We start from the raw sequence: 26,703 nt of genomic DNA on the forward strand, positions 1-26,703 counted from the left end.
TCTTGGCTATTGTAAATAGTGCTGCTCTGAATATTGGGGTGTTATGCATCTTTTTGAATTAGTGTTTTCATTTTTTCTGGGTATATACCCAGGAGTAGAATGGCTGGATCTTACGGTAGTTTTAGTCTGTTGAGAACCTCCACGCTGTTTTCCATTGTGGTTGCACCAATTTACATCTGACTGACAGCATCAAGGAGTTCCCTTTTCTCCACATCCTCTCCAACAATTGTTATTTGTAGGATTTTTGTTGATAGCCATTTTGGTGAATGCGAAGTCATATCTCCTTGTTGCTTTGATTTGCATTTCCCTGATTTAGTGATATTGAGCAGCTTTTCATGTACCTGTTAGCAATACAGAGCCATCTGTATGTCTTCTTTGGAAGAATAGATCTTCTGTTCAATTTTTTATTGGGTTTTCTCTGATTTTGAGTCATAGGGTCTGTTTTTATATTTTGGATATTAACCCCTTGTAGGTCATATTATTGGCAAATATTTGCTCCCATTCCGTAGGTTATCTTTTCATTTTGTGGATGATTTACTTTGCTGTGCAAAAGGTTTTAAATTTAATTAGGCCCCATTTGTTTATGTTCACTTTTATTTCTTTTGCCTTAGGAGACATCCATAAAAATATTGATGCAATGTATGTCAAAGTATGCTCTACCTATGAGTTTTTCTAGCAGTTTTGTGGGTTCAGGTCTTACGTTTAGATCTTTAATCCATTATAAGTTTGTTTTTGTATATGGTGTGAGGAAATATTCTAATCTCATTGTTTAATATGTAGCTGCCTAGTTTTCCCAGCACCACTTCTTAAAGAGACTATCTTTTTTCCATTGTGTATTCTTGCCTCATTTATTGTAGATTAACTGACCACAGATGCATGGGTCTATTTCTGAACTATTCTTTTTTTTTTAATGTTAGTGGAGTATAGTTGACTTACAATGTTGTATTAGTTTTAGGTGTACAGCAAAGTGTATCAGTTATACATGTACATATATCCATTCTTTTTTCCCATATAGGTTATTACAGAATCTTGAGTAGATTTCCCTGTGCCATATAGTAGGTCCTTGGGTCCTTGTTATCTTTTTTGTATACAGTAGTGTGTGTATGTTAATCCCAAACTCCTAAACTATCCCTCCCCCCTACAGTTTCCCTTTTGGTGACCATTAAGTTTGATTTTGAAATCTGTGCGTTTGTTTCTGTTTTAAAAATAAGTTCTTCTGTATCAGTTTTATTAAATTCCACATTTTAAGATATTTGCCTTTGACTTCACTTAGTATGATAATTTCTACATTCATCCATGTTGTTGCAAATGACATATTTTATGGCTGAGTAACACTCCAGTGTGTGTGTGTGTGTGTGTACCATTTTTTCCCCACTTGTTTACTTTTGCTTGTCTTTTCATTATACAGATCCAAAAAATATTGCTGCAGTTTATGTCAAGGAGTGTTTTGCCTGTGTTTTCCTCTAGGATTTTTATAATATCCGGTCTTACATTTAGGTCTTTATTCCATTTTGAGTTTATTTTTGTGTATAGTGTTAGAGAATGTTCTCACTTCATGCATTTACATGTAGCTGTCCAGTTTTCTCAGCACCACTTATTGAAGAGTCTGTCTTTTATCCATTGTGTATTCCTGCCTCCTTTGTCATAGATTAATTGACCGTAGGTATGTGGGTTATTTCTGGGCTTTCTGTCCTGTTCCTTTTATTTATAGTTCTGTTTTTGTGTCACTACCATACTGTTTTGATGACTGTAGCTTTTTAGTATAGTCTGAGTGAGGGAGCGTGATTCTTCCAATTCTGATTTTCTTTCTCAAGATTGCTTTGACTATTCAGGGTCTTTCATGTTTCCATACAAATTAAAAAAAAATTTTTGTTCTAGTCCTGTGAAAAATGCCATTGGAATTTTGATGGGGAGTGCTTTGAAAATCTGTAGATTAGGGTAGGATAGTCACGTTGACAATATTGATTCTTCCAATCCAAGAACATGATATAGCTTTCCATCTATGTCATCTTTGATTTCTTTCATCAGTGACTTATAGTTTTTGGAGTCCAGGTCTTTTGTCTTCTTAGATAGGTTTATTCCTTGTTATTATTTCCTTAATTTCTCTTTCTGACCTTTCATTACTAGTGTATAGACATGCAACAGATTTCTGTGTATTAATTTTGTATCCTGCAACTTTACCGAATTCATTGATGAATTCTAGTAGTTTTCTGGTAGCATTTTTAGGATTTTCTATGTGTCGTATCATGTCATCTGCAAACAGTGACAGTTTCACTTCTTCTTTTCCAATTTGAATTCCTGTTACTTATTTCTCTGATTACCATGGCTTGGACTTCCAAAACTGTGTTGAATAAAAGTAAGAGTAGAAATCCTTGTCTTGTTTCTAATCTTAGAGGAGATGGCTTTCAGCTTTTTACCATTGAGTATGATGTTAGCTGTGGGTTTGTCATATATAGCCTTTATTATTTTGAGGTAAGTTCCCTTTATGTTCACTTTCTGGAGTTTTTTTTTTTTTTTTTTTTTTTTTTTTTGCTTTTTAGGGCTGCACCTGCAGCATGCGGAGGTTCCCAGGCTAGGGGCTGAATTGGAGCTGCAGCTGCTGGCCTATGCCACAGCCACAGCAATGTGGGATCCAAGCCACATCTGTGACCTATACCACAGCTCACAGCAACGCTGGATCCTTAACCCACTGAGCGAGGCCAGGGATTGAACCTGCAACCTCATGGTTCCTAGTTGGATTTGTTTCTGCTATGCCACAATGGAAACTCTCTGGAGAGGTTTTTATTGCTATCATAAATAGATGTTAATTTAATCAAAAGCTTTCTATTGAGATGATCATATGGTTTTTATTCTTTGGTTTGTTAATGTGATGTATCCTGCTAGTTGATTTGCAGATATGGAAATCCTTGCCTCCCTTGGATAAATCCCACCTGACCATGGTGTATGATCCTTTTACTGTATTGTTGAATTTAACATCTGCTAGGATTTTGTTGAGGATTTTTGTGTCTGTTCATCAGTGATACTGGCCTGAAATTTTATTTAAAGTTAATTTTATTTTATGGTATCTTTGTCTAGTTTTGGTATCAAGGTGATGATGGCCTCATAGAGTGCATTTGGAAGTATTCCTTCCTCTGCAATTTTTTTGGACTAGTTTGAGAAGGACAGGTGTTAATTCTCTAAATGTTTGGTGGAATTCACCCAGACTTTTTTTGTTGATAATTTTTGTTTTTTGTCTTTTTAGGGCCACACCTGCAGCATATGGAGGTTCTCAGGCTAGGGGTCTGATCGGAGCTATTGCTGCCGGCCTACACCACAGCCACAGCCATGCCAGATCTGAGCTGCGTCTGCCACCTACACCAAGTTCATGGCAACACCGGATCCTTAACCCACTGGGCGAGGCCAGGGATTGAATTCACAACCTCATGGTTCCTAGTCAGATTCATTTCCGCTGTGCCATGACAGAAGCTCCTGTTGGCAGTTTTAAAATCAGATTCAGTTTCAGTACATGGAATTTATCTTTTCATATTTTCTTTTTTTTTTAGTTAATGTATAGTTGATTTACAATGTTGTGCCAATTTCTGCTATACAGAAAATTTTTTTCTGTAGTGGTCTTATCCCAGGAGATTGGATATCATATTTATATATGGATGATTTCCTACCTTTACTGTGTATTTGCCTTTACTGGTGAGCTTTTTCATCTCATAATTTTCTTGTTTCTAGTTGTGATCTTTTGTTTTCACCTGGACAAGTTCTTTTAACATTTGTTGTAAAGCTGGTTCCATGGTACTGAATTCTTTTAGCTTTAGCTTGTCTGTAAAGCTTCTGATTTCTCTATCAAATCTGAATGAAAACCTTGCTGGGTAGAGCATTCTTGTTTTTCCCTTTCATCACTTTAAATTTAAATGTATCATGCCATTCCCTTCTGACATGCAGAGTATCTGCTGAAAAATCAGCTTATAACCTAATAGAGATTCTGTTGTATGTTATTCATTGCATTTCCATTGTTGCTTTTAATATTTTCTCTTTATATTTAAATTTTGTCAGTTTGATTACTGTGTGTCTCTGTGTTCCTCTTTGGGTTAAACCTGCCTGGGTCTCTCTGTGTTCCCTAGACTTAGGTGACTATTTCTTTTCCCTTCTTGGGGAAGTTTTCCACTATTACCTCTTCAAATATTTTCCCAGGCCCTTTCTCTCTCTCTTCTGCCGGGACCTCTATAATGCAAATTTGATGCATTCAATGTTGTCCCATAAGTCTCTTAAACTGTCCTCCTTTCTTTTCATTCTTTTTCTTTATTCTGTTCCATGGAAGAGATTTCCCCTATTCTGTCTTCCAGCTCACTTATCCATTCATCTGCCTCTATTTGTTCTGCTATGGATTCCTTCTAGAGTATTTTTTTTTTCTTTTTATAGCCACACTTGCAGCATATGGAAGTTCCTGAGCTAGGGGTCAAATTGGAGCTGCAAATTGGAGCCTACACCACAGCCACAACAACACAGAATTCGAGCCACATCTGTGACCTGTGCCACAACTTGCAATGACAACTTAACTCACCGAGTGAGGCCAGGGATCAAACCTGCCTCCTCACAGACACTATGTTGGGTCCCTAACCCACTAAGCCACAATAGAAACTCTACTTTCTAGTGTATTTTTCATTTCAGTTATTGTATTCTTCAACCCTAGTTCTTTATGTTTTTTAATTCTTTGTTAAAAATTTCTTATAACTTCTCACACTGTGCATCCATTCTTTTTCTGAGATTTGGATCATCTTTATGATCATTACTCTGAAGTCTTTCCCTGGTAGATTGCCTGTCTCCACTTCACTTAGATTTTTTCTGGGGTTTTATCTTGTTCCTTTTTCTGGAACATAGTCCTCTGCAATCTCATTTAGTCTAAATTTCTGTGTTCATGGAGTCAGTTTCACAGGCTGCCGGATCTTAGTTTTCTTGTCTCTAGTGCCTGTTCCCTGGTGGACGGAGCTGGGTCTTGGCCCTCGGGTGGGCAAGGCCATGTCAGAGCATGTGTCTAGAAGTAACTATGTGTTCCAGGAAGTCTTTATGCAACCTGTCTGCTGATGGCTGTGGCTGTGTTTCTGCCCTGTTGGTTGTTTGGCCTGAGGTGTCTCAGCATTAGAACATACAGGCTGTTGGTTGGAGCCAGGTCTTGGTGCTGATGACCCAAGCAAGGTGTCTGCCTCCTTGAGAGTTCACATAGCTGAAAAATTCCCTAAATCTCCATCCACCAGTGTCCATGTGCATGGAGAGAGCTATAGCCACACCCTACCTCCCAAGGAGACCTTCCAAGACCAGCAAGTAGGTTCAGCCCAGGCTCCTATGAAGTCACTTCCTTTGCCCTGGGTTCTCATATGTGAGAGACTTTGTGTGTGCCCTCCGAGAATGGATTTCCTGCTTCCCCCAGTCCTGTGGAGCCCCTGCAATCAAGCCCTGGTGGCCTTCAAAACCAAATGCTTTGGGGGCTTCTTCCCCTGTTGCCAGATCCCCAGGCTGGGGAGCATGATGTGCGGGTCTCAAGAACTCTCACTTCTATGGGAGAAGTTCGGTTGTATAATCATTCTACAGTTGTGGATCACCTACTCGAGGGGTATGGGATTTGATTATATCACGAGTGGACCCTTCCTACCATCTTGTTGTGGTTTCTTCCTTATACCCTTGGATGTAGAATATCTTTTTTGGCAGATTCCAGTCTTTCTTATCAATGGCTATTCAGCAGTTAGTTGTGTTTATGGTGTGCTCAGGAGAGGAGGTGAGCACAAGTTCCTTCTACTCTGCTATCTTGAAAAGTTCAACATATCCGTGTATTAATTTTGTATCCTGCAAATTTGCTGAATTCATTGATTTGGTTCTGATAGTTGTTGGGTGGAGACTTTAGGGCCTTCTATATAAGGGATCGTGTCATCTGCAAATAGTGACATTTTACTTCTTCCCATCCAATTTGGATGCCTTGTATTTCTGTTTCTTGTCTGATTTCTGTGGCTAGAATTTCCAGTACTATGTGAAAGAGTGGAGAGAGTGGGCATCCTTATCTTGTTCCTGAATTTAGAGAAAGGCTTTTAGCTTTTTATTGCTAAATATGATGTTAGCTGTGGATTTGTCATAAATGGCCTTTATTGCATTGAAATATGTTTCCTCTGTACCCACTTTGAGAGTGTTTATCATGAGTGGATGTTGAACTTTGTAAAATGCTTCTTCTGTGTCTATTGAGGTGGTCATGTGATTTTAATCCTTCCTTTTGTTAATGCAGTATATCACACTGATTGATTTGCAAATGTTAAACCATCATTGTGTCCATGAACTAAATCCAGCTTGATCATGATAATATGATCCTTTTTCTTTCTTTCTTTCTTTCTTTTTTTTTTTTTTCTTTTTAGGGTTGCATCCATGGCATATGGAAGTTCCCAGGCTAGGGGTCAAATCAGAGCTGCAGTTGCAGGCCTATGCCACGGCCACAGCAACATGGGATCCAAGCCCTGGTTGCAGCCTACACCACAGCTCACATAGTAGTATGCTTGTGTTCCTTTCTTTTCAGTTTTTGCATATGTATTGTAGGTTTTTGATATGTGGTTACCATGGGGTTCATTTATGTTGAACTATAATTATATCTACTTGATTTAAACTTGGAGTCAGGGAGTTCCTACCGTGGCACAGCGGAAACGAATCTGACTGGGAACCATGAGGTTGAGGGTTTGATCCCTGGCCTCACTCAGTGGGTTAAGGATCTGACGTTGCCATGAGCTGTGGTGTAGGTTGCAGATGTGGCTTGGATCCTCCATTGCTGTGGCTGTGGTGTAGCCTGGAAGCTGTAGCTCCAATTGGACACCTAGTCTGGGAACCTCCATATGCCATGGGTTCGGCCCTAAAAAAGAAAAAAAAACAAAACAAAAAAAAACAAAACTTGGAGTCAATTAAGTTCAAACACATTCTAAAAGATCTACTTTTTTTATTCCCCTCCCTACATTTTGTTTTTGATGTCATATTTTATGTCTTCAATCTTATCCCTTTAAAGTTTATTGTAGTTAGTTGCTTTTACAATTATTTTTGTCCTTTATTCTACATACTGACTTATTGAAGTGTTTGATCCTCAGTCCTTACTATATATTTGCCTCTCCTAATGGGATTTTCCCTTTCCTATAGATTCTTCTTTTCCATTTAGAGAAGACCTTCCACATTTCTTTTAGGGTAGATTTAATATTGATGAACTGTTAGTTTTTGCTTGTCTGAGAAGTTTTTTTATACCTCCTATTCTAAATAATAATCTTGCTGGATAGAATATTTAGGTTGCAGGATTCCCCCTTTGAGAACTTGAATATGTCATGTCTCTCCCTCCTGGCATACAAGGTTTCTGCAGAGAAATCAGCCGATAGCCTTATGGGGATCTCCTTGATTATGATTCTTGCTTTTTTGCTGCCTTTAGAATTCACGGTCACTTTTGCCATTTTAACTATGGTATGTCTTGGTGTGGGTCTGTTTGGGTTCATCTTGTTTGGGACCTTCTGTGATTCCTATATCTGGATATCTGTCTCCTTCTTCAGATTTGGGGAGTTTTTGGGCAGAATTTCTTCAGATACAGTTTTGATCCCCTTTTCTCTCTCTCCTCCTTGTGGAACCCCTATAGTGAAAATGTTTGGATGCTTAATGTTGTCCCAGAGATCTCTTCAGTTGCTCTCCTTCTTTAAAATTTGTTTTTCTTTCTGCTCTTCTGATTGGGTGGTTTCCATTAGTCTGTCTTCAGATCACTTATATGGTCCTTTGTCTCACTTTGCTTGCTATTCATTCCTTCTAGTGTGTGTTTTATTTTAGCCATTGAACTATTCGTTTCTCTCTCTTTCTCTTTGCTTTTCAGGGCTGCATCTGCAGCATGTGGAAGTTCCCAGGATGGGGGTCAAATCTGAGCTGTAGGTGCTGGCCTACCCCAAAGTCACAGCACTGCAGGATCTGAGCTGTGTCTGTGACCTACACCACAGTGCATGTCAACACCAGATCCTTAACCTACTGAATGAGACCAGGAATTGAACCCACATCCTCATGGATCCTGGTCGGGTTTGTAACCCAATGAGCCACAATGGCAACTCTGAAGTACTCATTTTTGATTGGATCTTTTTCTGTGTTTTCTAGATCCTTGTTGAAATGTTCATTATTTAGATGTGTTCACTATTGAGATGATTTTTTTCCCGAATTCAATTAAGCATTTTTATTATAAATATTTAAAATTCTTTACCTGGTAAATAGTTTATTTCTGTTTCATTATTTTTTTCCAGGGGTTTTCTCTTGCTCTTTCAACTGAAGAGTAGTTATTCCATGTTTTCACTTTGCTTAACTTTCTTGCCTCTTTGCATTTAGGCGAAACAATCATCTATTTCAGTCTAGAAGGTGGTTTTTTTTTTTTTTTTTTTTTTCCTGTTGGACTGCTCCTATACAGACTGCGTGTGTCTGATGCCTTTGGTGGGAGAGCTGGATTTGATGTGAACACAAGTCACATCTTTTCTCAGGGTGTCCTTGGTTGCTGATGTGGCCGGAGTTGTAAGGGCTAGAGCTGGTGCTGGGGGTGAGGCAGGACTTCCTCTTTGCTTACTGACTCTCACCATCCTGTCAGGGGCGGGGTCTGCTCCCAAGCTGCTGGGCCAGAAACCTTGAGGGTGGGGCTTGAGCGAGCTCTGTTCCCTTTAAGTCGGTGTGTTTTCCCTCTTCCTGCACCGGGACCTTTGCCCCAGAGGAGGGGAGTGCTGAAGCGAGTGGGGCCTGTGCACTGACAGAGGTCCAATGTACTGCCTGTATAGATGTCTGTGGCTCTGCTCAGACATAGCCCCAGGTGCAGATCCCTTTTGTCCCTCACAGCCTCCGCCACCCCCACCCTGTTATGGAACCGCTCTACAGGACTGACGGTGCCTATGTGGAATCTCCGTGTATATTGGAAGGTTAGCTGTGGTATAGCGGCTGCTGTCAGAGATCCGGGGGGCTTCTGAGGCATCGCTTGAGTAAGAACTAAGAATCGCTCTGCTCTGGGACTGGGTCGCCCCTGTGTACCATGGTCAAATCTTTTCCCCTGTCATAGGCACCCCATATCCAGTGTGGCACTATGGCATGAGTTGAGCAGCCAATAGGGCTTATCTTCTCCACATAGGGCCCCAGGACTGGGACACCCAGTCTGTGACTTGACCTGCGTGCTCCCCAGGGCACGTATCTACCCATACAACTGCCCTCTTCCTCTGAGCCCCCTCCCAGAGGCATAGGTCTCACTCCTAGCACTTTTCCTCCCTTACTACCTAATTATGTGCGGATTGTTCTTGTAGCCTTGGTTGTATGGGAGTCCTCCTGCCAGTTTGCAGTTAGTGAGAACTTTCTACATATAGATGTATTTTTGATGTGTTTGGTGGAGGGAGGTGGGCTCCATATCCCCATCTTGATCTCTTCTCTCTCACTTTCCTTTCTTATAGTACTCATTGTTAGTTGGTTCCAGACCTATCCTCTCTACTAGATTAAAAGATTTTGAAGGATGGAGGCTACATCTCAGTGATGTTTTATCCTCTGTGCTTAGCACATAGTAGGTACTCTGTGAACATTTATGGAATGAGTATATTGAACTATATTCAGCCCTTACCATACCTGTCTCCCAGGAATGTTTTCTTATGTTTTTGAAGCTGTGACCTGAAAGTATGTTAAAATGTGTACGTATTAAACTAGTGAAGGTTAACAAAATAGAAACAGATTGACAGATACAGAGAACTAGTGGGGAGAGTGGTTACTAGTGGGGAGAGGGATGGGAGAAGGACAAAATAGGGGTAGGGGATTAAGAGGCATAAACTACTATGTATAAAATAAATAAGCTACAAGTACAAAACAGGGAACATAGCCAACATTTTATAATAACTATAAATGGTATATAACCTTTAGAATTGTGAGTAACCGTGTTGTATACCTGAAACTTGTATAATATTGTATATTAACTATACATCAATTTTACAAAAAAATCGAAAAAAAATGTGTATGTAATGCTGAGAAGGCAGTTTGGAACCAGCAGTATTCTGGCATGCTTTTAGAATAGGGTGATCTACAAGGAAGATATGCTGTGGTGTCTCAGGTATCTCAGATTTTTTCTGGCCCTGAGATTCTGTGACCTTTTCATTTCACCTTAGAGTGTGTTATTTGTGGGGCACAAACCCCACAGAATCTGAGAGCTTTGATATACAAATCTTTGTTAAGCCCTATTGGAAAATTTGTTGTTCAAAGTGATTTCTTTTTTCATTTACTTGCAGTTTACAAAATAACCCTTAGAAATATAGTCAACCACTGGAAAGAAAATTATTGAAGTCCATCATCAGCAAAAATGGGAGAGTGAGGGCTTCTCAAAATTCTGCCCATAATAGAGATGAATTGGCAGAAATAATCAGAATCAATTTTCAGAACTCTGAAAATTAACCAAAGGCTTGTACCAATCTGGGGAGTATTTATTTTTTTAATAAAGAACAGCTGCATTTTTTTTTTTTGTCTTTTTACTATTTCTTTGGGCTGCTCCCACGGCATATGGAGGTTCCCAGGCTAGGGGTCGAATCGGAGCTGTAGCCACTGGCCTACGCCAGAGCCACAGCAACGCGGGATCCAAGCCGCGTCTGCAACCTACACCAGAGCTCATGGCAACGCCGGATCGTTAACCCACTGAGCAAGGGCAGGGACCGAACCCGCAACCTCATGGTTTCTAGTCGGATTCGTTAACCACTGCACCACGACGGGAACTCCCTGCATTTTTATAAAAATAGTGAGCTTTGTGGCATTTTCACTTGACCTTTGTTTTCCAGCTTTACAGTAGCGTTGAAAATCCACAGCCTGCAATCACAGGGACAGCCAGCAGCCTGGTAGCTACCGGAGGACACAGAATAGGGTTGGAGCTCCTGTAAAGTCTCATTTCTAGAGAATTGTCATTATTTGCTTTGTCTGGTGGTTCCTTGGCAGATCTCACATGCAAGACTTGTATTTATTTGCCCTGACTTAGAGGTGCAGAAAGCTTTCCATCCAGGGCTTTTTTGGAAACGGTTAGAGGCAATTGATTAATTTCACAGATGTTTGAGGAATAGATAACCAACAAATTTTAAAGGAAAACCTAGGGAATAATATGTCCATTGGGGCTTTGAAAAGTTGGGGCATATTCCTTCAGGAATCTAGAAGACCATATGCATGTTCAGGGCTATGTGCATGCCCAAGGTTGTATGCATGCTCAGGAAAGACCTGAGAAGGCCCTATAGCTCTCATTCTGGCTGACCTTGAGCTCTGTACCAGCAGAAAGGGAAGACTAAGGCAGAGTTAATCAACTGCCTGGCTGACTGTTGAAGGCATGCCCCAATGTGTACACAGAGCCCCTTGGCTAAGACTGGAAGACTTTTTGGTTCCAGGACTTTAGGGGAATCTTTTTTTTTTTTCCCAATTATGGACTATGAAGCTAACTCTGTAGAGATTTCTGTGCAATGATTATTAAAGTAGAATGGAACAGAGTGAAGCCTGTTGTCCATCAGACCTTGTAGAAACTAATTCTTGGTCTACCAAGCTGCAGTATTTGTAAAGTCCCCATGTCTTTAAACAGGCTGACAAGAGCAAGCAACTCATATGGGGCTGATGTCTTGTTTTGTTAGTTTTAAGCCAAGACAGAAGTAGTTTATGAAATTAAAAATATTGCCATGAGAAGTGATTCTTTTGGAAATGCCATTTCATTTCTGCACCTCAACCACAGCCCAGGTGGTTTCTTCATTTCTCTGAGTTCTTCTTGTGGGATACCCATTCCTCTTTCCTCCCCAGACTCCCTGTGTATACGTTCCCCGTTCCCCGTATTACTGCTCTTTGCTTGGGTTAATCTCATCTTCTGCCCTGACTTTCATCTGGTTCAACCAGGTAGCTTTCAACTCAGGCTGGGTGTGGCCTGCCACGCTGCTTTCTAGGAGTCTAAGAGGAGAGTCAGGAAGAATAGGGACTGTAAGGCCCTCTTTGCTGGCCTGGGAGGGGCAGTAGAGCAAGAGGAAAATTCTTTGGCTACCATTTTGGTCAGAGCCATCTCAGATGAAGCAGTGCAGTTCTCACAGGCTTTAAGGGGCAGTACTCCTTTGACTAGATAGCTGGGCAATGACTCACTGAGACAGAGTTGGCGATAGAGAAATTTTTTTTTTCCAGTCACTACTAAAAAAAGACCCAAGGCTTATATGCATCCATGCTGTACATTTATCCAGTGCCACCCTTCCCCATCCAGTAGGAGGTTGCCTTTTCCCCACACTCCTCTCAGGCTACTGATTTGCTGACACTTTTCTCTTGTCTAGGCTACACTGGATATTCATTTATCCTGATTTCTCTTGCCTGCGAGGGGTGGGAAGGTACACGGTGTGATTTACGCCACCTCAGTCCTCCACCTCCTGGGGATGGCCTGACCTGGATGATCATTTTTAGCCTGGTATTTCCTGGGCACAGGCCAGGGGCCGAGGCCAGTGGCAGAAAGGCTAAGACTACACAGGCTCCCTGGCAGATTCGGCAGTGACGAGTTTTCACTGGGGAATGAAATGGCAGTCTCATCTCTAACTCCTCTTGGTTTGAAAGACTGCCAGGGCCATGACCTTAATGATGAAAACATCTTGAGGAGAAAGGCTACTTCAACCCCCAAAAGGTTGGGCTTCTGTAAAATATGCTTCAAGAAGGGCCGTGTCCCTGGGAAGCTGTGTTTCTAAAATGCTAACTTCAAACAAATCATAACTTCATCTTATACAAACCATACAAAGTATAACTCCAACCTCCAAGCAAGTAATCTGTCTTCACGACCAGATAAGACTCATTTATACTTCAGAATGTTCATTTCAGTGAAAACAGCATGCTCCTGCCTTAGAAAGCAAAGCCCAAGGGAAACACTTTGTCCTTTCAAGTGAGCTAAACACATCCCACAAATGCATTTTTTTTTTTTTTGATAGGAAAGTATTCCCTTGGCGCTCTTAGAGGCTGATCTGGGAGAGTCCCTGTAGCTACTGTAGTTGCACAGACATGGCCCCTTCTCTCTCCATGCTCCCCTCCACATAGGGGCTGGGGAGCCCTCAGGAGCTGAGAGATGGATGTGTGTATTGGGTTGTCTCAGCTTTGAACTTGAAATATGGTTTGCGATTGAAATAACACCATAAACTATGAAATGTACTATCAACTTGATTTGTCTGGTTACAGCTTAGGATTTTTCTGGGCTGGTTTGGAAACTTAATTACTACCTACAATTATTATTTCTCTCAGAAAATTACTCAAAGAGAACTTTTGCAATAAGGCCCCTTTATAAGTCATTGTTTTTTGGTTTTTTTTTTGTTTTGTTTTGTTTTTGTCTTTTTAGGGCTGCACCTGTGGCACATGGAGGTTCCCAGGCTAGGGGGTCGAATTGGAGCTGTAGCCACTGGCCTACACCACAGCCACAGCAATGCAGGAACCAAGCTGGGTCTGAGACCTACACCACAGCTCACAGCAACACCAGATCTCTAACCCAATGAGTGAGGCTAGAGATCGAACCCACATCCTCATGGATACTAGTCAGATTCGTTTCCGCAGAGCCACGACAAGAACTCCTATAAGTCAGTCTTGACTCTTAGCAAACCATTTACCCCCACAGGTGGTGCAAAAGTGAATTTTACGTCATCCCACATTACATGGCTCTAAGTTCTGAGAGTGTGGCCTGTGAACTTAGGAAGATAAAGTTATATTTCATTTGATGATTTTCTTTTGAGAGATAACCATAGTTATTTGTGAATCCCAGGAACAAGGAACAAGGTATATTTATCAGCAGCTTCAAGATCCTTCTTTGCAGAAGTTAGAAGTGAATAAAATGACAGTGAAAGTACTGTTAAAATATCTGGTCTTCCAGATAAAATATAACGTTTTCACAGTTGTATAATCTTCAGGCTTGTCATAGCCCCCTTCTAAGCCACTGGCCACTAAAACCCTTGCAATATTTTCTGTGACATGGCCAGGGGTTGCATATGAAGACATTATTATATCTCCTTGTTACACTAGGAAAAGTTAAAAAGTGGCTATTTATGAAGAAAGCCTCATTGGGGGGAAAAAAAGTTTAATAAAAAATTTTTTTTTTGTCTTTGTCTTTTGAGGGCCGCACCCACGGCATATGTAGGTTCCCAGGCTAGGGGTTGAGTCGGAGCTGTAGCTGCCAGCCTACACCACAGCTACAGCAACTCGGGATCTGAGCCGTGTCTGTGACCTACACCACAGCTCATGGCAACACCGGATCCTTAACCCACTGAGTGGGGCTGGGGAATCGAACCCACGTCCTCATGGATGCGCGTCAGATTTCATTTCTGCTGAGCCACGATGGGAACTTCTTGCCATAACTTTGAACAAGATATTATTCAGAGATGGTGCCAAATGGGACCATGAGAAAGGGAGGGTCAGAATAGGTGGTCAAGAGAAAATCCCACTACTAAAGGATTTCGAGGCCTTGGGAGTGTCTTTGGAGGATTTGCTCCCATTAGATTTGAGTTGGTGACCTTTTACCTTCAGGGCAAAGGTAATAATTAGTAAACCACAGCAGCAAGCCCCCTCTATTAAATTTTGCTTTAAGTTTCTTTCCTTTTCTTTCAGTTTTATCCAAGTATGAAAACCAGATTACTATTTTCAATGACTACCTAGAAGACTTTCCAGATACAGATGAGCTGGTATGGATCTTGGGAAAACAGCATCTTCTAAAAACAGGTAAGGTTTGGTAGCATCTATCTGTGAGAATCCAAATGAGGTGGGTGTCCCAGGTTAAGGTCCTATCCTGTTTTCCTTCTTGGGGTGATAAGTGTTACTGCTACTCCCAGGCCAATTTACCTCGAAGCCAGAGGAGTTTAAGCCTCAGGCCCCTTCCTTGCACACAAAGTCCCTTCCAAGGCCTTGAGAGGCCCTAGCAGTGTGTTCACATGGTCATAGGCATTTGCACAATTTGAAAAGGTCATATTTTTTTTCTTAAAGGAGAATCCCTGAATTCTGTTAGCCTCAGGTTTCAAAAAACATGGACGTGCTCTTGGTATCACTAACCAGTATCTAGTCTTTAATGACTGGGCTACATACTTCTGATTCCTCTCATGTCCTTCTCTGTCTAGATGAGAAACACTGCTTCCCAGGGGACTTCTCAACAGCCCAGGGCAATCAGAAACAATATCAGACCCTGAGAAGTCTTTTTGTCATTTTAAAGCATTTGCCGACTGCAGCACTGTGTCCGTTTAGTCTGATTCTGTATAGGACTTTTTGCCACTGCAGCTACATGGAAAGGAGGCTTGGATTTTGCTTCCTCGCCCTTCATTCTTATCAATTGGGAACAACCTTTTAACCTGAATCTGCTAACAACCCAGAGCTTGGAGAGACGCAGTTCTGATTTTTGTATCCGAGGAGAGCTCCCCTTTGGAGGCCCTAGCATGGAGGGAGGGACAAGAAGAAGCGGAACAAAAGGCAGGAGAGGAAGTTAGCATCTTCTACCTCCATCGGAGTCTGGCTTCACCCTTGTCATGGGAGAATCCTGAATAGTGGAGTGCTAGCAATTAGGAGACCTTTTGTGTTCAGACTCTTCTCCCACCTCGGATAAGTCGCTTTCTCTTCTGGATCTGGCCTCCAGGGACTGGAGATTATTTTTTTTTCTAGTTCTGCACTCTATGGCAACAGGGATCTCCCAAGTGGCCAATATGCCCATATTCCAAGGTCAAGTTGAAAATGCCTTTCAGAGTGCAATTATTATTAAAATGTCTCTGCAACTTCTCCCGGCCTTTCTAGCATAGGGGCAAGCTGGGGAGCATAGAGATTATCAGAGGAAGGAGTGCCTGGTGTGAGCTCATGAGGGAAGGGGATATGATAACAGTTAGCATTTACCGCAGGCTGACAGCATACTACTGTACCATGTCAACACTTTCCACGTGGTATTCTCTTGCTGAATACTCACATCTCGATGGAGTAGGTACTATCATTTCCCCCATTTTATAGATGAGGAAACTGAAGCTCAGAGGGTTCCGGTGACAAGGCCGGCCACTCAGTAGGTCAATGGCAGAGTCAGGGTTCAAACACAGGCAGAGTATGATTCCAGAGGTTTTACTCCTTTTCACATCTGCTTCCCATAATGTGCTAGACACTGGGGACATGGAGGGGAAGGAAGGTCCAGACAGTTTAGCTTTCTGATTTGCTCAAAGGCAAGATGAGAGAAAATAGAGGCTATTGGCTAAAATTGAATTGCCTTTTCTTCTTTTATAAGTGCAATGGCTGTAAGTTCTATACGGAATACAGATAATGGATGTGTTGTTGAGAAAGGGGAGACAGGAGACTGAGAAAGACACAACCACATCTAAGATGGACATGTGGAAGCCATATTTGTGGCCATCAAAGTAAATTTATGCCATAAAATATTATAAGAACACAAGCTTTGAAAAATATATATAAAAGCTTTTTTTTTTTTTTTTTTTGTCTTTTCAGGGCCTCACCCATGGCATATGGAAGGTCCCAGGCTAGTGGTTGAATCGGAGCTGTAGCTGCCAGCCTACACCACAACCACAGCAATGTCATATCTGAGCTGTATCTGCAACCCACACCACAGTTCATGGCAATGCCGGATCCTTAACCCACTGAGCAAGGCTGGGGATCGAACCCACGTCCTCATGGGTACCTGTTCTTTTTTTTTTTTTTTTGTCTTTTTAGGGCTGCACCGAGGCATATGGAGGTTCCCAGGCTAGGGGTCCAATCGGAGCTATAGCCGCCAGCCTACACCAGGGCCACAGCAACACGGGGTCCAAGCTGCATCTGCGACCTACACCACAGCTCATAGCAATGCCAGATCCTTAACCCACTGAGTGAGGCCAGGGATCGAACCTCCATCCTCATGGATGCTAGTTGGGTTCGTTAACCACTGAGCCATGATGGGAACTCCACCTTGTTGAGTTCTTAACCCACTGAGCCACAGTGGGAACTCCCAAACATTTGTGATGTTATATTTCCATATAGATTACAAATGCCAGTTGTACTAAGTAGTATTGGTAAGTTTCTTACACATTTCATTTGTTCAGCAGGGACATCTCCTTTTTCATTAAGCATTTGTGTGTGTGCTCACATGCACGCAACCCATCCTGAGTTTTAGATAACAGACAGTGGGTGCTGATGAGAGACCCCACCAACCATCATCATTCAGGCGGGGGCTGATTGCCTTGTTAGTGGGTTATCCAGGATCCTTGCTTTTCCTGGCCCTTGTCTTTAGGCCATGACCCAAGGGTTAAGTACCTGCCAAGGCTATGGAGCTTAGTGAGAAGGAGAGACAGGAACCACTAGCATCACTGTACCAGCCAGTAAATAGCTCTGGTCACAACAGAGGTGGGAGGAAATGCTGGCATTATTTGCTTCAAATGAGATTGGGTTTCCTACGAATTTCCCTTAGCCTCATAACAATGGAATTGACTGATTATTTGAAAATAAGTTTGCTGCTGACTCAGTAATCAAAGGCAGATATCTTTTGATGGGATATGGTGATTTAATTTTAATCTCACATTTAATTACAGAAAAATCTAAGCTGTTGGCTGATATAAGTGCTCGTCTGTGGTTTACATACAGAAGGAAATTTTCACCAATTGGTAGGTATATCATTTGTTGTATTGGGCTTTCTTCCTTGTAGATAGCATGCCTGAGGTTATCAGTGACTTCACAGAAACCTCAGAATTAACAGCTCACTATGGCGAAGAATTTAATTTGGGGGAGTAGTTAAGTCTTATGCTTTTATCTAGAAGTTTCATTGCCAAAGAACAGCAACTTGTATGGTTCTACGGTGTTAATGTGTAATGCCATTATACTTTTGAGCTCACCTCAAGTGTTCAGATACTTAGAAGTATTATTTTACTTCAAAGATCCAGGAAAGAGTCAAACTTTTCATTTGGATGATATCAAATTACAACCCTCTACTTTGTAGAGCTACTGGATTATTAAAGGTGACTGTACCTTCAAGGAAAGAAAATAATTCCTTTGCTTTTTTCCTCCTATTGATGAAAACATCTTAACACTGGGAGATGAATTATAATGGGAATTTGCTTGGAACTAATTCTAGGCAGCTGCTGTCTAGGAAAAAAAGGATAGTTCAATAAGCTAAGTGAATAGGGTCTCTCCAGAGAAAATTTGTAAAATGTTTGCAAGTAGGGGGACCTCTTCTTAGTCTCGTGGTCCTGTAGGAAAAGTGTCACCAAACCTAAATGTTGGAAGCTCTTCTCCTAAGATGAAACCAGTCTGACTGATTTTGGGTTCAGGACTGGATCTGGTATCTGGAGTGAAATCAACCTTTCTGATAAGTGCAACAAATGAAGTTCACACAGACATTTTTATTTCCCCTCTCCACAGGAAGTAGCTGAGCAAAATAAGCAAAAGAACAATCTTTAGTACCCAATGATTCTAAACTGTTAACTTTTTCCGGGTGAAGAGATCTTTGAAAGATTTGAAAACATTTGCAATTCAACTCTGACAATGTCTTGACAGTAGATGATCTCTTCTTCATGTGGGCCTCACTGCATCTTTTCCATACATACCTGGCCTGTAATTCCGCCACTTGCAAGAGCCAAAGGACTCCCCTTCCAGCTCACGAGTTGGCTCAACCCTCCTCATCTTGCTGTAGCAACTCCCCTTCAGTCCCCACAACAAAAGGAAAGGAGCGGCCACTTTGGCCCACTTCTCTTACATGGTTGGTGCCCCCCCTCCCCCTTTAGAGTAAGTCTTGTGAAGCTGTGCTTATGGCGTACTTTTCCACTTCCACGTTGGGAAAGGAAAGCAATGAAAGCAGAATGCCTTCTCTGCCTTCCAAGGTATCCGATTTCATTGTTGCCTTGAAAAAGGATACTGAGCTCACCCTGGCCACACTTCTGGGATTTTCGTTACATCAGGTGTTCTTAAAATGCAACCCATTGTCTTCTTAACAGTTCATGGCAACACCGGATCCTTAACCCACTGAGCGAGGCCAGGGATCGAACCTGCCTCCTCATGGATACTAGTCAGATTCGTTTCCGCTGAGCTATGACGGGAGCTCCTGGAAGGCTCTTGACTGGTCTAAATAGACATTATGAAGGTCTGACCGGCAGGAAGGACAATGCACAACGGAGGAAAGAGTCCTAGATGAGGCATCAGAAGACTAGTCTCTAGTTACCTAATCCAAGTCTCATCTGTAGACAGGGTGTAATAGCTCACACCCTGCCTGCTCTCAGTGGATATTGTAAGAATTAAATGAATTGACAGAACATTGTAAATCAATTATAATAGAAAAAATAAAAATCTTAAAAAAATTAAATTAATGAGAGAGTATCTGTGAATGTGTTCTACAGCTCATTCAGGACAATGTAAATATTTGGTGTTATGAGTGTGGTCATAACTAAAAATACTATTCATAAATTAGAAATGTACTACTACATCTTTTTTTTTTTTTTTTTTTTTTGGCTGCACCCATGGCATACAGAAATTCCTGGGCCAGAGGTAAAACCTGCACCACAGTGGCAACCTCCGCCACAGCAGTGACAGGGACGGATCCTTAACCTGCTGAGCCACCAGGGAATTCCAGAAATGTACTACATTTTTAAATGTTCTGTCAATTCATTTAATTCTTACAATATCCACTGAGAGCAGGCAGGGTGTGAGCTATTACACCCTGTCTACAGATGAGACTTGGATTAGGTAACTAGAGACTAGTCTTCTGATGCCTCATCTAGGACTCTTTCCTCCATTGTGCATTGTCCTTCTTGCCGGTCAGACCTTCATAATGTCTATTTAGACCAGTCAAGAGCCTTCCAGGAGCTCCCGTCATGGCTCAGCGGAAACGAATCTGGACTAGTATCCATGAAGAGGCAGGTTCGATCCCTGGCCTCGCTCAGTGGGTTAAGGACCTGGCGTTGCTGTGAACTGTGGTGGAGGTCACAGACGTGGCTCAGATCTGGCGTGGCTGTGGCTGGCAGCTACAGCTCCAATTGGACCCCTAGCCTGGGAACCTCCATATGCCACAAGTGCGGCCCTAAAGAGACCAAAAAAAAAAAAGAAAAAAAAAAGAAAAAAAAAGAAAGAAAAAGAAAAAAAAAAAAAAAGAGAGTCTTCCAGATTTCTTTGACCATTTTGATGATCACCTTTGGTAACATTTATTCCTTAATTTTTTAAGGTAAGATTGCTGCCCCTGAGAAGTGAGTCATGGAGAGCCAGGTTTTGTCAGGCCAATGATGACATGGCACAGACTTAAGTGTTGCCAGTCATCTACCAAAATTGCACGCATACCTAGAGGTCTCTAAGCAGAAAATATAAGGGGCAGGTTTTGTTCACTTGTCTGTTTTGCCTTTAGCCATAGAACCCATTTTGGTTAACTCAGCATCATCTTTGCACAATCCACCCTGTAACGAACCCTGTTGACTATCTGGCTGTATCTCTTGCCTCTCTGTTCAGAGTATATGTGCCTGTCTTGTCTTGTCCAATTCCCCCAATAATGCTGATGGTTCAGGAAAGGGCGATTTAAGGAACTCACATTCATTCCCATTCCTTTTGCCAACAGGGGGAACGGGCCCTTCGTCCGATGCTGGCTGGGGATGTATGCTCCGCTGCGGACAGATGATGCTGGCTCAAGCCCTTATCTGCAGACACTTGGGAAGGGGTGAGTTAAATTTGTTCTTGAAACCGATTCAGAGACCTCTGCTGTTGCACGCACTCACTGCCGGTGGTTTAGCGCTGGCACCAAGGCAACAGAGCTTCAGGTCCTGAAGTGCTCTCCGAAAGCCCAAGTGGTGGGGCTGACAAGTTGACAGAACCTCTCACGAGAAGGAAACAGCTGGCGTTTCCTTGTGACTCACCAAGCCAGAGAGTTCTTTTCCTGGGACAGAATTGAACATCGAGGCAGGTACATCATTTAGAGTTTCCATCTTTGCTATTGTTCGCGTGAGTCCTTAAACAGGTCAGATAACAGAGGGGTCAGGAAGAAGGGTGTGGTGCTAAGTCTGTTTTTTGACCTCATTTAAAATATCTGCCTGGTGAAGGATGTCAGTACCCTGAAGGAAGTGCCTAATGAGGGAGTTGGTGCTATTTTAGTTTGGGGTCACTGCCGATGTCCATTTGATGGCGAAGGAATCTAAATTAGCTTCCCCAGGAGGCTGCTTCATTCAGAACCTTCTGGTCATCATTGTTGGAACTCTTGAGTCTTGCTCTCTTAAGATATGTGTGAGCTTCCCTGTGGGCAGCTGTAGGCTGACCTTTTTGGATACCAGTTCAGGTACTTGGGTGAAGGTCTGGTTTTGACTTGAGGATGAGGGCATAAAAGGGCCCCTTGGAGGAGACTGGGCTGCTGAACCCATGGGCTGTTGCTCTTTGAGATTCAGAGGTACAGAGATGTCACTTCCTTTTCACCACTGCCCAACCTCACACATCCTCCTGCGGTTACCAGAGAAGATTGGGGAAGGGCCCAGGGAGGGTTTAGGGCTTCATGCCTTCTTTTCAGGGTTGAGAATATCTTGCACCTGTGTCCCCTGGGTAGTATCATAATTTCTGTTTCACAGCTGGGGACACTGAGGCTCAGGAAGTAGGGTGTCCTGCCCCAGGTCACGCAGCAGGAAAGCATGGATTTGGGAATAGAATGCAGGTCTTCTGATTTCTCGACTGTATACTTCTTGGAACAGATCTGTTCTGAGTGTTTAATTTACGCATTTATTAAAAACACTTCAAGATGATTCTTCTGGAAGTGAATTTTGTGGAAAGCAAACTGGAGGGGAAAAACCCCACAGTCAGCAGTCTCAATTGTTTTAATATATTTTTTTATTTTCTTATCTTATTTTTGTCTTTTTTAGGGCTGCACCTGCAGCATATGGAAGTTCCCAGGCTAGGGGTCGAATCAGAGCTACAGCCGCCACAGCAACGCAAGATCCAAGCCATATCTGCAACCTACACTACAGCTTATGGCAACACCGGATCCTTAACCCACTGAGCCACAACGGGAACTCCAATTGTTTTAATATAAAAGCAAGAAGTAGCAAGAAGAATGTGGAAGTAGATCTTGTAGCAAAGATGAATTAGAAGATGTAATTTTATAAAGAAGTATTTTGGACAGTTTTCCATTTGCTTATTTTATTTTTTTATTTTTTATTTTTTATTTTTTTTTTGTCTTTTTGTCTTTTGTTGTTGTTGTTGCTGTTGCTATTTCTTGGGCCGCTCCCGTGGCATATGGAGGTTCCCAGGCTAGGGGTCGAATCGGAGCTGTAGCCACAGGCCTACTCCAGAGCCACAGCAACGCGGGATCCGAGCCGCGTCTGCGACCTACACCACAGCTCACAGCAACGCCGGATCGTTAACCCACTGAGCAAGGGCAGGGACCAAACCCGCAACCTCATGGTTCCTAGTCGGATTCGTTAACCACTGCGCCACGACGGGAACTCCCCATTTGCTTATTTTACAGTTAAGGTGGAGTGTTCACTTATCACTGTCGTCGGTAAATGTTTAGTGGTACTTAGCAGCTAGCTAATCAGGATTTCCCCCAGGCTTGGACACTTTGGTAGCTGGTGAAAAACAGTCTTCTCTCTGAAGACTGCTGGATATAAAGTTTAAAACTTTGGTTTCAGAAACCCTAGAAGCAAAGAGAACTGAAGGCTGGAGATAATGGCCTTTGGCTTTAAGTAGATTTCAGTCATGAATTCAAACATTCTCTAAAACCTCAGGAGAGAAATGTTATGTCTTGGAAGAAAGAAAATTAAGTCTCAGAAATCTGTCCCATTAGGGTATGGGAATAGTGCATCCTGTCCACAGCAGTGACAGTGAGAGTTTTGGCAGTTGTCCTCATAAGTGATAAGTGGTAGGATCTGGGGGGCTATGCCTGAGGCACAGATGGGATCCCTGTGGATGTAGCTATTTGAGTTTTGATCATAAGGAAACCTTGAACACCTGATAGCAAAGGTATTTGTTTTTCCAAAGTTCAGTGTGGCCTTCTAAAAAGGTTGTGTAAAAAAGGCAGCATGCATCTTCTTTTTTTTTTTTTTTTTTTTTTTTTTGCTTTTTAGGGCCATGCCTGTGGCACATGGAAGTTTCCAGGCTAGGGGTCCAATTGGAGCTGCAGCTGCCAGCCTATACCACAGCCACAGCAACACCAGATCTGAGCTGCGTCTGTGACCTACACCACAGCTCACGGTAATGCCGGATCCTTAGCCCACTGAGCAAGGCCAGGGATCGAACCTGCAACCTCATGGTTCCTACCTAGTTGGATTCGTTTCCACTGCGCCGCAGTGGAAACTCCCTTTTTTCCTTACTTGCAAATTGTGTGTATTCACCTGGGTACAGTTGTGTGTCAGAATAGCACTTCCCGCCCTGAGACTCTTATGGCAATGCTGCCAAAATAGACGGACCAAAGCCGTTGCTGTCTGTGTGGAAATGAGACACTATGGCATCTGGGTGATACATGGATACACTGCCGGGTTTTGTGGTGACCCTCCTGTTCACTGAGTAGCTGACCAGAAAGGCCTTGTGACACTGTCTTCATGTGATATTTATCCAACTCCAGTTCATGGGTTAAGTCAATTCCTTGGTCGACTTCTTATTCAGCTTTTACTTTACACCCACTGTGTCTTTGAAAGAAATCAGTCTCCAGATGTCTCTGTCATCATCATCATCATTATCATCATCATCATTATTATTATTATTGCTTTCTAGGGCCGTTTGTGTGACATGTGGAAGTTCCCAGGCTAGGGGTCAAATTGGACTACAAATGCCAGCCTACACCACAGTCACAGCCACACAGGATCCAAGCCACGTCTGTGACCTACACACAGCTCATGGCAACGGGCTGGATTCTTAAGGCACTAAGCGAGGCCAGGGATTGAGCCCACATCCTCATGGTTACTAGTCAGGTTCTTTACCGCTGAGCCACACGGGAACTCCGTTGTTATCAATGTTAAAGATACTTAAGAATGCCCTGATCTGATTGCTCTCACCTTTTAGATGTAACTCCTTTGTTTTCCTTCTAACCTCATAGTCATATTAAGAGTGCAGAGAAGATAGCAGTTATAAAAATGACTTTAACTCATTCTTTTTCCCCTAAAAAGACTGGAATTGGGAGAAGCAGAAAGAACAACCCAAAGAATACCAACGAATCCTACAGTGCTTCTTAGATAGAAAAGACTGTTGCTACTCTATTCATCAAATGGGTAAGGTCACGCCAGCAGTTTAAAGGCTGTCCCTCTGTCCTGTAGTCCAATTAAGAGGAAAGAAACACTGTATGTGAAATTCAGCTTACATTGCCCGTACTTGATCTTCTCGTCCCCTGCTTTATATGTGGCTCTGCTAAGTCGTCCATTTACTTATTTATACATGCAAAAAATGAGGAGTTGGTGGTTTGTTGGAAGCCTTTTTGCTAACATGTCTATTTTTTCCACATAAAAACAGCACAAATGGGTGTAGGAGAAGGGAAATCAATTGGCGAATGGTTTGGACCAAATACAGTTGCACAGGTGTTAAAGTAAGTACAAGAGTCTGACATGCGCCTTATTCTGCTGTCCCCTCTGCCTCCCTGCCATCAACCTAATTGTTCCTGCCATCCCTACCCCTCTTTCTAAGCTGCCAAACATCTGTACCATCTTGTTCAGATAGGTCTTTGAAATGTGTAATACGTGTGGACACTGTCTTGGTATTAGACTTGTCGTCATCAGTACCAGTCTATGTAGAGGCCCCTCGGGACTCATTCTGTATCTTCCCCATAGACTGGTGCTCACATGCTCAGCCATCAGGGTCACTTTGAGGCCAAAGAGTTTGAACTAGAGGGGAAGTCTGAGCCAGCCTAGACAAGACATGGACTCCCCCCTTCATTGTATTACATTTTTTTTTCATTGATTCATTCACCATTTACTGGGCACCCCCTACTGTGCTAAGTACTTGGTGTACAGAAATAAGGTAGGAGAGGGAGTTCCCGTTGTGACTCAGCGGTAACAAACCCGGCTAATATCCATGAGGATGTGGGTTTGATCCCTGGCCTTGCCTGATAAGTATCCGTGAGGATGTGGGTTCAATCCCTGGCCCTGCTTAGTGGGTTAAGGATCCGGTGTTGCCATGAGCTGTGGTATAGGTCACAGACGTGGCTTGGATCTCATGTTTCTGTGGCTGTGGTGTAGGCTGGCAGCTGCAGCTCTGGTTCAGCCCCTAGCCCAGGAACTTCTGTATGTCGCAGGTGCAGCCCTAAAAAGACAAAAAAAAAAAAAACAAAAAAAACAAAAAAAACAAAAGGAAGGGAGGTGTAGTCCTTGCCTCATGGAACTCATCAGCTATTGGAGGAGACAGACCCCAAGGGAGTCTTGGAATCAGTTTGTCATCTCTTAGCAGACTCTAGGTACCCCAGCATGGTACTTCTCCAGTTGTCCTGTTAAGTCCCAGAATTCACTTCCCACAGCAAGAGGCCACACGGAGAGGTCAGGACCCACATTTTGAAAATGAATGGGGTGAGTGGCATCAGCACCTATTCCTGCCAGCCACCTCATTGTCCCTTTCCTCCCTGACAACCTATCACCAAATGGAAACTCCATGAGGGCAGAGATTGTATTTGCCTCGTTCACTCCTGTAACACTAGCACATAAAACTGCCTGGCACATGTAAGTGCTCAATCAATACCTGATGAAGCGTGAAAATGGAAACTAGCATCTGGGGCTGGATTTAGGCCTCAGAAAATTGAAACCTTCTAGCCTCCGTGGCTGTAGCCACTTCAATACCTGGGATCTCTGGCGCATGATGACAGGATCTGCAAAGTAGAGATGGGGCCCTGTTTCCCTCATTAGCCAACCCTTAGTGAACTAGAAGCTTGGGAAATGTGCTTGTGAGGGGAGGAGTCTGGATTTCCTGGGGACCCAAGTGAAAACTGTATCTTGACATTACTCTTTGCTAACAGCACAGCCTCTCTGAGACCACTTGCTTGCCTTAGTCTGTATCGCTTGCTGGCGATCTGCTGAGTGAAGATCTGGCAGTAATTTGGGAACCACTCTAGAAGCCCAGGGTAGAAAGTGTAGAAGATTAGAATTGCCATGCTGAGCCCCACCCCCAGCTTGATATGATATGTTTGTAAATGACATCCCTCGGAATTGGCTTCTTTCTTCTGAATTTCGAGGTGCCCAACAACAGCAAATGGAAACAGATTTTTTTTTTTTGACTTTTTGCCATTTCAAGGGCCGCTCCCATGGCATATGGAGGTTCCCAGGCTAGGGGTCTAATCAGAGTTATAGCTGCTGGCCTATGCCACAGCCACAGCACCGTGAGATCTGAGCCACATCTGCAACTACAGCACAGCTCATGGCAACGCTGGAACCTTAAGCCACTGAGCAAGACCAGGGATCGAACCCGCAACCTCATGGTTCCTAGTCGGATTTGGTAACCATTGAGCCAAGACAGGAACTCCTAAGCTTTTTTTTTTTTTTTTTTTTTTTTTGTCTTTTTGCCTTTTCTAGGGCCGCTCCCGCGGCATATGGAGGTTCCCAGGCTTGGGGTTGAATTGGAGCTGTTGCTGCCGGCCTACAGACATTTTTAAAAGAATTTGAGTTCTGACTCATCATGATTGTTATTACCATTAACTGTATATGATGATGATAATGATGTCATTATCCTTACTTTGGGGAAAGTTAATATATTAAAATAAATGAAATTTAAAGATAATGGCAATTAGCCTCTTCCTGGGAGCTGTTGAGGTTCGGGAGAGAATGTGTGGTT

The 26,703-nt window shown here is 42.7% G+C and overlaps 1 protein-coding gene across 6 annotated transcripts in view; it reads left to right on the forward strand.

Moving 5' to 3' along the window:
• The window catches only part of ATG4A (autophagy related 4A cysteine peptidase), an 87,405-nt gene that overhangs the window by 41,212 nt on the left and 19,490 nt on the right, over positions 1-26,703 (forward strand). For 4 of the 6 annotated variants that reach the window (XM_021079700.1, XM_021079699.1, XM_021079701.1 and 1 more), the window contains 5 exons: positions 14,608-14,718; positions 17,538-17,609; positions 20,540-20,638; positions 24,063-24,164; positions 24,403-24,475. In XM_021079700.1, the coding sequence (XP_020935359.1) occupies positions 14,608-14,718; positions 17,538-17,609; positions 20,540-20,638; positions 24,063-24,164; positions 24,403-24,475 (457 nt within the window). The remainder of the gene's footprint in view (positions 1-14,607; positions 14,719-17,537; positions 17,610-20,539; positions 20,639-24,062; positions 24,165-24,402; positions 24,476-26,703) is intronic. The other 2 variants (XM_021079702.1, XM_021079703.1) reach the window with 1 other exon arrangement.

The sequence above is a fragment of the Sus scrofa genome, chromosome X (genome assembly GCF_000003025.6).
Source record: "Sus scrofa isolate TJ Tabasco breed Duroc chromosome X, Sscrofa11.1, whole genome shotgun sequence".
Lineage (NCBI taxonomy): Eukaryota > Metazoa > Chordata > Mammalia > Artiodactyla > Suidae > Sus > Sus scrofa.